Source organism: Dermacentor albipictus, chromosome 3, assembly GCF_038994185.2.
Source record: "Dermacentor albipictus isolate Rhodes 1998 colony chromosome 3, USDA_Dalb.pri_finalv2, whole genome shotgun sequence".
Classification (NCBI taxonomy): domain Eukaryota; kingdom Metazoa; phylum Arthropoda; class Arachnida; order Ixodida; family Ixodidae; genus Dermacentor; species Dermacentor albipictus.
Window position 1 is genome coordinate 151,299,156 of NC_091823.1, and position 12,316 is coordinate 151,311,471.

A 12,316-nucleotide genomic window follows, 5' to 3' on the forward strand; every position below is an offset into this window, starting at 1 on the left:
TGTATGCGTTCATGTTTATAGATTAGCGTTTCGCCGTGAGGATCCCATACTGTACAAGAATATTCAAAGATTGGAAGTAGATCGTTGACATACAAAGCTTGTTTGAGGTTTTTGGTGCAGATTTGGTGTGATGTTTAATGAAGTTTAATACACCATTGACTTTACCAGTTATAAAGCCTGTATGGTTATTCATTGATAAATCAGAGGACATATAGACATCCTGGTATTTCAACTGTTTAACGAGGCCATGAGATGTACCAATCATGCTAGAACAGGAATAGAAGGGTCTGCATTTCCTAGTAAACCTAGTAAAATAACCCTTAATTACATTGAAACGCACGTTTATAAGTAAAATTTTTTGTAATAATAAAATATTTGATTTTTAAAAAGAAGCTTTATTTGTTATGAAGCCGGCGAATGGTTAGCGATTCTAAACCACACAACCTAAAATTAACTGAATCATCCCGTCTATATCTCGAACATAAAAAACGTCCCGCCAGACGTTTTATTATAGATATGTGTATGCCGCTTTAAATTATATACGAAATTTTAACACTTAGTTACTTGAAAGAATCTGCAATCAACAAGCTGTGATCCCCGGTGGCTCATAAATTGATGCACAAGGACCAACATATCCCACGAGTTCATCTAGTTTGGACACCTGGGCATGCGTCTCTCCCTGGCTTTTAAATATTTTTATTGTTGTTTCATCTATCGTGGCATGAAAACTAAAATAAAGATCCGCAGCGCCACACAATTTTGCGAGAAACGCCTGAGCCACTCAACGGCCTTTCAAAAGTGCCGTGTAGCAGAACGACAACTCCTTTGAGTCGATAGAGTTGTCGCGTTTCGAAGGCCGTCGACTGGAAGGCCTTCCAAGTGTGCATCTGTGACACAGGTATTACCCATTCTACTGAGCTACAATCTTACAACTGTATATATTGCAAATACATATATTTTCTCCATGTAACAATATGTCCTCGAATTAAAGATCTGTATTGCAGATGGAGATGGTGAAAATATGCAAATGCGACAAATTAAGCAGCTCATTTCGACAGGCAAATGGTCATTTCTGTTCACGCGCACTTTCATTAAATTTATATACTTAATTGTAACCACGCAAAGCAGAACTACGTTCCTGTATTAGATTACTACGTTAAACAAAATGGATCGTTGAATTCCCAGTCACGTGTCTCGGAATCAAGTCTATATTCAAGAGAAATTAATTGAACTCAATAGTTAGACACATATGACTCAGTACATACCATTGCCGTCAATAACTTTGGACCAAAGTGCGAAGAACTATAAGGTAAACATACACCAGACAAATAGGACAAAAAGAATATTCCCTTAAATAATAAGAATACAAGGAACACAAATTCCTTCATGTCCTCCGCGATATTTTTTTATTCAGGTCTTGAAGCACCTTAGCTTCCTTCTGAGATCGGAGCTAGCTGTCACCAAGAAGATACATCAGTCGCTGACAAAAAAACACATTATTTCATAAACAAACCTACCCATCCGAAAGTTTGCGCCACAATGGCTGAGTTTAACACAAATAAACAAAATTGTTTAGGCTCTCTGCCATCATCACTGACCACTGCCCAACTAACATTAGCCTTGGAGGGGCCCAGGCATCCCATACGCGCACTTGCCAACAATGACCGCCTGAAGTAGTCTTGCACCTGAAGCTTCTCGGCTTTGATTAGAAAGCAATCGTCATGCTTACTCAGATATGCGAAGACCATCAGGTGGCCAGCATTGCGTCGCCATCAACGCAGGCGGCTCACGCAGCGACTGCAGTTGATCAACTCTTCTGATAGGTATTCGATGGCACGTCAGCAATCTCGACAATCTGCAACGCTCGTCCACATGTTTCTTTTTTTACTGCGAATTTCTGTCCACAAAGGTGAAAAACAGTCATTAAAACTTCCTGTTACCAAGTGGAACCGTATTTAAAATTGGCCTTAAGTGTACATTCGTAATTGTGCATGTTCGGGATGTCTTAGGGCCAACCACAGGTACGATTAAAATAAAATCATGCATAAAAATGCTTTAGAAAGAAGGTAAGAGTCTAGTGCCGGTGCTTTGTTCCCATGATGGCTTTGATATTGTCTCTGGAAACTTATTAAAGAGCGCTAGGAATTAGGAATGCTGGTATTGTTGGAGATTGATCAACACCGCACCAGTTCTGCCACACAGGCACCTGATAATTCTATCATTTTAAGCCCTCTAAAGCGAAAAGAGGCAAAAATATTAGGAAGCAGACAATATTTATTCAGGGAAAATTATATTCTTTATTCTTCATGGACCAATACGCAATTCACTTAGTTCTAGAATCTTGGTATTAACATCCCCTTTGCCATTAAGTAGACTGCGTGTAGGACGCGTTTAGTAGAATACCTCCTGCAAAGAAAAAAGAAAGATAGATCAGTCATATCTATTTCAACATCATCATCATAAAGATTTTTATTTTCACCACTGGATACAAGGTGAAAAGGAGAGTCGCAAGAACAACGTTTAGACGCTGTTTATACGGAGTTTGGCCCTGTACGTAGGTGCACCGTTATACACTGATGCCATACCTAATGGTGTGCATTTCATGAACAATATCTTTTTCTGTTTCGAAGATAACCATTTTATTTGGCGCTATACGCTGACGTAAAAAAATACACCAAAACCAAATAGCCGCACGTGAATGTTAAGTAGTTATAAGCAGTGCAGCTACTGTTGGAAGTAGGTCTTTATTCAGGAACTACAACAATATCCAATTTCGCTGTTGTCTTTCTTCACCTTGTTTAGCAAGAACGCCTATGTGCCACTTTGAAATGCTTATCATATTGCGTAAGCAGTGTCGAAACACCAATATTTTTTGTACCCTCTTTGTCCTTTTTGGGCGTTGTCACGAATCCTGACCAGCAAGTTATTTACAATTTCGTTAAATGTTGAGGATTATTTACATCGTAGAGCCAGCGTGCGCCTGCATATCGAAGACACGGACAAAGAAAATCTGACACTTCGACCGAGGAACAGTACATTTGCACTAACAGGAGCAGTCTTCTTTTGCAGTAAGTACTGTCGGCGTCAATCATGTGTAGAGAGCGAGAACGGCGGCCGCCGGGCTGCTCCGGAGGCAGTTAGCGACGTCTAACGGTAGCTGCTGGGCTCGGGCGGCTGACGCATTTATTTTCGGGCCCAGCCACTACCGCTACACTTCGCTGGCTGGCTGCGGAGCGACCGGCGGCCGCCGTTCCCGCGCTCTACACAAGGGTGACGCCGACTGTGCTCTTTAGACACATTAGACACTCTAGTAGTATACCGGAGTTTTATATGACTCAAACCTCGACAGTACTGAAGAGACATAAGTATTTCAGCCTTAAGCTCAGGTAAACATTCAGCACGTGAGGTGATGCACAGAGAAGAAGAAATTTTTCATATAATTCACTGCTCAAGCATATTACATCTCAAATATTTAAAGAAGATGACACCGAAACTTTTAACGGTACCAACACTTTCTATCGTTTGTGTAACTAAATTAACATGCATACGCAATAAAGTTTTACCTTAGCACTACACACAGCTGCTTACTGCTTACTGCGTCCACCTATATTTGTGGGTTATGTAGTGCCAAAGATATAATCTGTGGGATTTACGTTCAGACGCACCAGTAGCGACAGGCAGTGGCGTACAGAATGTTCGTTCGCTTGGGGGGGGGGGCTCACTTTGCAGCTCGGCCTCCTCCTTATAGAAATAGTCGAAGAATCAAATACATTCAACATTAATAATAACGGCGTTGCCATTGCCAAAGATGCTGCAAGCGAATTCAAGACAAGTATGTCTTTTTTCGTAAAAGAATATACTCGTACGTCTCAACATTGTGCCCGAAACAACTGATATCAATGCGTCTATGATTTTTTTTTATATTTATTAAGTGAAGCAAATGTCACACGAACTCTAGAACTATATCAGTTTAGAACCAGTAAAGCATAGCATGCCGCTGATATGAAAAATGTAAAGGCCATGAAATGTACAAGTTGAGGACACATGTTTTAATTAAAACTTTTTAGCCTCCCGGCCTTTCTCTAATTAGCATCTCTCTGTCTCTCTCTGTCACTCAATAACATTCTTTACATTTTTGTACATATGCAACGACCAGGAAAAATTCTCGATGGCGCTGTTTTTTGTTAGAATGTATTACGCAGGAGCAGCTGTCAGCGGTCGTGTATTGCGAGTAATTCCTCCGAAATTATAGTCGCAACAGAGAGCACATAAAAAGCAGGAATTCTGCAAAATATATGAGGGCGAGTCAAATGAAAGTGAGCCAATGCGAATATATGACAAACGGGGTACTTTATTGAACAGTAGTCTCGATGAGCATTTTAACATTTGTCCCACTGACTAACGAGTCGCGTAATTCCCGTCTCATAAAATTCCTTGGGTTGCTGGTTCAAAAATCTGTGACTGAATCTACGTCATCGTACGACATGACTTTGGTTTTCTTGAGCTGTTTTTTCAAATGCTCCCAAATGTGGAAGTCGCAAGACGACAGGTCTGGGCTGTATGGCGGATGTTGCGACGTTTCCCACTCAAACTTTGCCAGTTTTGTATTAACCACATCATCGACGTGGGGCCGGGCAATGTCGTGGAGCAAGATGATCCCGCTGCTCAATTTTCCACGTTGTTGCTTCTTCATTGCGACACGCGCCCGATCCGACGTTTCACAATATCGGAAACGATTGATAGTCTCTTCAGGTTTAGCAAATTCGATCAATAATGTCCCCTGACGATCGAAAAATAAGTCAATACCTTTCCAGCAGAAATGACGGCCTTTCGTTTCCTTTGGGGCGGTGTATTCAAATGTTTCCACTGTAAAATTTTCCGTAGTGTATCAGGCTAGTAGTAGCGGCACCTTGATTCATCCTCGGTCACAAGTGCAGACAAAAAGTCGTCACCCTTATCGTGATACCGGATTAGATGAGTCAAGGCGGCACCGAACTTCTCCGTCTTCTGGCGATGGTTCAAAATCTTGGGCATCCATTACGCACACAAGAGTCGATAACCGATATGTTCATGAATTATGGTGTGACCCGAATCGTGACTGATGTTCACACGCCCTGCCAATTCATCGATTCTTATCCTCCGTTCTTGTCTAATAAGCCTTTGCAATTGTATTGGGGGCTATTGAACGGTGGCTTTACCCGGCTATAGACCGCCTTTGCAACTTTCGCGTCCTTCTTTGAATCGTTTGCTCCAACGCTTCACAGTGGCCAATGAACTGCAATGTTCAATGCACACGGCAGCCATACGGCGACTAATTTCTTTTTTGGGAAACGTCTCCATCTGTCAAAAACCTCACCACACCTCGCTGTTCAACTTTTGTAGTGTCCATTATGCCACGCAACCATGTTGAACCCAGTATATGAGAGTATTAAAGAACATTTATCCGGACTCCTGCATGTCACTTTTGTAAATGAGATGCCTATGTGCTATGCGCATGCATCGCAAATAATGAACCGAACCATTATTGCGCGGGTGGGTTGGCTCACTGTCTTTTGTCTCGCCTTGGCACATTAGAAACGCGAAGATACAATAGAAAATACAAATGCGAAGATACAGCTTGATAAAGGGAAGAAAGTGTCACTGGAAACAAAGTTCACTGCACATATACACAAAACTTCGCAACAAGATATTTAAACATACGTATAAGCAATAAATTTAGGTATCAAAGAAAAAGTCATTATATATTATGCGTCAAACAAGGTAAATGCGCAACCACAGCTTCACACATCACAGCCCCCCCCTCCCTCCACTCCCCCGATGTATGGCGCACGACGGAAGGTGGCGCGCTTCCTCCTCGCTTTTCTCCCATGCGCACACAAGACTGAGCCACCATCGTCGGCTGACCCATGCCTCCCTCACCTTACGCTTTCACTCGCACATACAGCAGTTCGTGATTACCACCTCGCCACAGGGTCACCGGATTTCCGGGGAGCCTACCGACACGCTGATGATGAAATGGTCACTGCCTAGATTCTTTCCTAGATTGGTCCAGAATAACTCGTCGACATTATTTGTGAATGTGAGATCTGGAAAGGTGTCTGCACTGACGCTGTTACCTAATCTCGTCGGGTTTTGAGGGACAATGATGAGTTGGAGATCATATGCTTCAGCCGCTCGCTCGAGCTCCCGGCCTTTGGGGATGTCTGTTCGGTTTGCGGCGCGCGGTCACGATGTTACCGCCCCTGGGCTTTATACGGAATATGAGGGCGTCAGCGACGGCAGGAATGCGCCTGGAGGGTCCATTTAACTGCTATCGCAATAATATAATAAGAGTATCCCGCAAGTGAAGCGTCCCGTGGCCAATTACTTTCCGCAAAAGAAGTAAGAAAATCGAACTTTCAACATGCGACATATCTCTGCGCCGCAACAATGTCTTCTTCTTTTGTGGGGCGGGGGTGCCGAAATGAAATAATGCAAAGGAAAGCATGTTGGCTACAATCGAATGCCTACTTTGGGCAACTAGTGTGGCTACCGAAGGAATAGCAAAGAAAACGTGAGACGCTTGGTCCACAGAGTACCCGTGCGCATACTGCTCGGTATCCTACACGGGCGACACAAAATTTTCCGGAAAGGTTGCGCTCAAACGAACGCGTTGCAATCCGTCGGGTCCCCGGAGTGATGACGGCGAGCGGCTTTGCATTGTTTCTTCTTCTCATCTGCTATCCAGAAAGTGTCCAAAGCTTTGCCAGGTGAAATTCCAGCCGGCCAGAGAAAAACGAACGCGCATCGAAGTGCGCGGCGTGGTGATCGAAGCAGCCCGAGAAAAACGCATGCGCTCTGGCTGGATCGTCAGCCCGTGGGTAGCAAGAACAAAATAACAAAAACAAAAAGAAACGAAAAGGAGGCTCAATGTGTCCTCGCGAAAATAAAATTCCAAGTAGACAAATAAATAAGAACTTAGTTACATTTGCTGGCTTTAGTATCCTTGACATGGATGCTTTGGTGCAGGTGAAAAAAAAAATGTTGATATTTTTTCTGTGACATGACTGCACAAATGAACCAACACAACGCTTCGTCTCATCACACCTCGCTGCGCACTTTGTTACCTTTTTCTGATAGTGTGTTGATTTGGCTTGTCTCTTTGTATGGTCTGATGTACGGCTTCAAAAAAGTCAATGCACCTTTGTCGTCATATGTTTATAACAGCATTAAACCCACAAATTTTCGGAATTGAAAGCACGACTTTGGAAATGGCAATGCACCTTTCTCATGAAAAGGTGATGAGAGCTTTATACCCATAAAGTTTCAGTATTGAAATCCAAGCACTCCGTAGATTCCGCGGCCTCCGCGAGATGTGGAGACGATCCCGCTCGCCATCAAAACGCGCTTGAAACTTTGTGCTCGATGGGTGGCCTTGCGTTACGATATGTGACTCCCACTGCATTCGCGTTGCCGTGAAATCCAGCCCAATTTCGCAATGTCCGCGCTAAAATGTCTTTTAGGGCATGAAAACGACATTCTACACAACATCGAGCATGATTTCCGGCGCCAGGAGTTGTTTTGGTCGGCGGAGCATGACAGCACGAAAAAATTTCAGGGGTGTGGGGGGGGGGGGGGGGCTAAAGCCCCCTAAGTCCCCCTTCCCCTGGCTACGCTTCTGGCGACAGGTGTGGTGTCATCTGCATACGAGATTGTTACTCTATAGGTAACAGACATCACGCATCCAAACTACCCTAACGCTGTGCCTTGTTGGACACCAGTACGCGCTTGTAATGATGATATGTCATTGCAACCCCTAGAAACTTCATTCTCAGAGAGAGAAAAGATAGGTATCTGGATAGGAACGGGCTCGTCAGAGATCCCGAGCCCGCCACGTGGGCTGCGCGCCGCGCACGGGCCGGGTTAGCAATTGTTGACTTACACCCGGGCGGGCTCGTGCCTAGCGGCGTTTAACTCGGGTCGCGCCCGGATTATAGGCCCAGGCATGCTACCTGTGACTCCACAATACGGAAGAATATAAAAAGTGCAGCCCTATGTAAACCTTAAGTTAGGTGTTGTGGGTGTGTTGTATGGGAGAGTCGAGGCGGGCAGGCCACGACACAGCAGCTCTATGCTGTAGACATTAGTTTACATTAGCGTCATTTTTCGGCCATGGAGAAAACGGTTCCGCTTATCAACAGCGCCAACTTTTTAATGCGAACAGCATTCGTTACCGAATTGGGGTTCTTTTATCTATCGCTCTATCTGCCTATCTATCGGTCTATTTATCCATCTATCTATCTTACGCCAGCTGACCGAATGGTTGTCTGCTAAATTGAGCCACTGCGTATGTGCTCGAAGTTATGGTAGCTCCATCGTTGTCATACAGTAGCGATCGTGCAGTTAAAGTAATTTTGTTCTCATAACGCTGTCCTACCAATGTCATCATTTCGGAAACTTGACGAAATATTCGTCCAGCCTTCATGGTCACCGCCTTAGCAGTGACATCAACGTCATTCCACAACAAACATGCTATTGTAATTCAATCATGGTTATGTCGCGATTGTTGTGCCACTGTCGTCATTGCGTCGTTCATATACTGTCATCGTCATGCATTTGCTGACATACCGTGGTCCCCATCGTTCCTTCGTCGTCATTCCTGCTTCATCCTCTCATACTTGTCATACTGCCATCGTCCCACTGTATTCGTCTTACAGTCGTCACGCATTCATCCCTATGCCATCATCGTCGTACACTTGTCTTCCTGCCATGGTCGCTCGGCCATGCCATCGCGTTGTTGTCGCACTATCGTCATCATTGAAAAAATTAGATGCAATTGTGGCCAGCCGTCGTTGTCAAACCCGTTTCGTCGCTACATCATAATTTCTCCTTCATTCTGTTATAATTGTGCTATCTTAAATTGTTTGTCATTATGCAGTTATCTTCATGGCTTTGTAATTCTGTCGTGTTTATTTATCGTAATCACTTCAGCAACATTTCCTCATCGACACTGAATGTGCCGGCGGCATACGGTCCTCGTCCTAGCGTCGCGAGAACCATGTTGATCGATGATCATACGTAAAAAATTGGGCCAATCACGGACACAGTGTATATAGCATATTGGCCAAGCACTTCAAATCCCAGGAGGACCACTGCCGATTCTAAATAAAGGTGTCCAAGTCAATACCGTGTGTCGCAACGTGATCGCTACATTGCGCGAGCGCTGACTTCATTATCTTCGATTGTCATCTCAAGATGAGTTCTGGGGTGATCCTTTTATTTTCACGACACTAAAAAGCGTGTTGAGCATTGTTCCAAGGTTAATAATATGTCGTATTCCTAGAGGTGTCCGCGTTCAAAAGTCACATGTACGACCCGACATTCGATGAAGGTAGCGCTGTAAGGTCGACAGTGGCCCCGCCTATCAAGAAGGCCAAGCGCATTGGGGAAAGTTGCTTGCAATCACAGAGTCGAATGAAAATGACGAAGGGTTAGACATCAATTCGTACAGTGATCACGCTAATGAGATTGAAAACTATTTGATTGTTGCGAGACACGGCGCAAAAACAAATTCTCTGGAAGCTCTTCAGGTACCTAAGGTATCCGTCGTAAAGCAACCACAAGACGAATAAATTAGAGGACTTTCGGTACAGCTGGGTATATCTCCCAAGAGAAGGCGTGCCTCGAGGCGCAGTCGTCTGCAATATTTTTTTGCTGCGCAAAAATGTATAGATTTTGATTAAAGCCATCGCTGATGCGCAGCTTTGCGTTGCCTGTGCGCGATGATTTCAATGGCAAGACAGAAGCTAGTTTGTGAACAAGCTTTTAGTGAATTTAAATCAAATGGTAACAAAAATATTTTGCAACGTTCATTACCAAATGTTGTGTGTTAGCGCCTGGAGCCAATCCCTACAGTTTCCGTTATTTTTCGTGGTTACCTGTTCCAGCGAGCTCAATATTCTGCCTTAGTTCCTCGCAAAATTAGTCCAACTAACTAAATTCCGACCATCAACTGTATATTTTTCCTAGCTAAATACTTTCAGCCTACGATTAGGCAGTAAAATGTCTCAACATTAATGAGCGGGATGTGAAAAAGAAAACAGCACACAAAAAACCTTACTGTATCTGTGAATTTTTATTTTAAATGCAATTTTTACATTTTTGGTGGCTCAGCTCACGTGTTCGTAGCCTTCTATATGTTTTCTAGCACGAGGTGAGTTTCCTGCGAATTTACGTGAAAGAACAAGCAATCATATCTTAATCTGACGGAAAACTGCCTAACCTTGGTTCTAATGCGATGTATTGAAACACAAGTATGCATAGTATAGACTTCTATATGTGGCAAAATAACGAACCTAAGTTGTCGATTGAAACACTGACAAAGTCATAGCGTAGCCAAAAACGCAAAAAAATGGTATCCTCCATAGCAAGTCATAACTGCACTTGAGCTTTAGCCACGTGGATCATCAATTTTTATTTATTGACAGATGCTTCTAGTGTGCGTGCACTATGATGTTTCTGGAAGCCAATATGTCAATGTGTTTAACTTCGTGTTTGCGCCAAATATATTGGCTTGAGTTTTATCACTGTGCATCCCAATGGTTATATGAGATTCAAAAGTAAGATGGGATGGCTCGCGGTGGGTAAGGATGTGTTCACGTGAGCCTTCCCTATAGTATATTGCTGCGCTACTCTCTGATAATACTAACAGTCTTTCCAAGTTCGTCTGGCAGTTAGTCGAAATGAAATCGTTATATCTCTCACAATTAAAGCAGCCAGCAAGATAAGACGCAGGGAAAAATGCTGCTTTGATGCACCTTGAAGACCACGCACGGCTCGTTGATCACATGCCAGTCTCTCCACAATGACCGGAATCTCAAGCTAGCTTCGAATAGGCTCAAGGTATAATCCGTCGAAAAGAACTGGACTGGCTACCATTCAGGTTTAAAATCAGCACGCCCGGCTCGGGCGGGCCCATGCATTGTACTTTGGGGCTCCAGCTCGGGACGGGGCCTGATAAACCGGCCCGTGCAGTGACTAAGATTACCAAGCATGCGTGGAATCCTACAGACACCTTATTTTTCTGGTATATAAAGCAGTATTTCTTGGTTTATAAGGTGAATACTAGGGGCATACAAAGATTCGCAGTTTCAAAAACGAGTCAAATAGACTTTTCTAATTGGTTTGTATTAATTATGAAATTTCGCAATTCAATATTATCAAATGTTTGTTTTTCATGAATATGTAAGGAATACCATTTAATAGCTTCTCAAAGTAGAACAAATCGTAGTAATGAAAACTCTTCTGAATGACTCTGTTCGAGGAGCAGCGGTAGCTACGCAAGGGCCGCAGTTCCTGTGTGAAGATATAGAGCAGATAACTTCTTCAGAAAACTCAATATATACAGAGTGCTTTTATTGCCATAACGATTATATGGACGCTCCGTGCGCATTTCTGGAATCGCAGAAGCCGTCGCGCCGAGGATTCGTATAAAATCCAAAGGCGATAAAATCGTCACACCGCGCTGGGTGCTCTTTGAGCGAGTGAAAGCCTTCGAGAGTGTGGTGGCGATCGCGGTTCAATCTTGAGCACGCAACCGACGGAAGCAGAGAGGACGCGCGCCGTCTTCCGGCGAGCGCAACGTTCCGGGGTGAGGTATAGGAAAGGGTGAGCGTCCTACTTCAGGCGGCCGGGGCTACAGGGGCCACATTTTTACAATTGCTCGCAGGTACAACGGGGCGTGACGTTTCTCCAGGAACTCGACGTTTCTGCGCAGGCACGAGTAAGAGCGGGTTGGAGAGAGAGAAAATGTGAGGGCCTTTGTTCCATAAATATCTGACTCTGCCCGGGCACTATGGTGGAGAAGTGCAATTGCCCGTGTTGTGTGCATTTGTCCCTAGGCGTGCTGACATTGCGGAGTAGGGTCGATTTTCTTTATGCTCGGACGATGTCTGCCGGCACGGTGAAACAGGTGAATCTGTCATGACTGACGTCCCATTTGGTTGTCGCTGTGTCTAAAGGTACGTCGGACAGACTTTCTTGCGCCTGCGAAGCTTGTGCTGGACCAGTCATGCCGGATTATAACTTCGTTCGGCCTTATGGCACTCTACCTTCAAAAAAATTAAGGAAAAAAGCATCACTGATTTTCCCGGGGGAGCAAGAAGTGCAGTAGTAGAGGCCTGGCCTGCTGTCCTCGACTTTTAAGCAGCATTCTTTGTGTGGTCACCTTCGAGTGAAATAAACGCACAGCGCCTTATCAACTATGGTTGAACGCGACTGCCTGGTCTCACGCCGTGAGGATTATTTCAATTGCACCTCGTCCACGTTAGGTAATATT

At 44.2% G+C, this 12,316-nt stretch overlaps 1 protein-coding gene across 1 annotated transcript in view; it reads right to left on the minus strand.

The window, feature by feature from the left end:
* Positions 1-2,273: 2,273 nt before the first annotated feature.
* The window catches only part of LOC139056980 (uncharacterized), a 227,560-nt gene continuing 217,517 nt past the window's right edge, over positions 2,274-12,316 (minus strand). Inside the window, exon 8 of the mRNA XM_070534767.1 lies at positions 2,274-2,406. Coding sequence (XP_070390868.1) covers positions 2,392-2,406 — 15 coding nt within the window. The 3' untranslated portion in view covers positions 2,274-2,391. The remainder of the gene's footprint in view (positions 2,407-12,316) is intronic.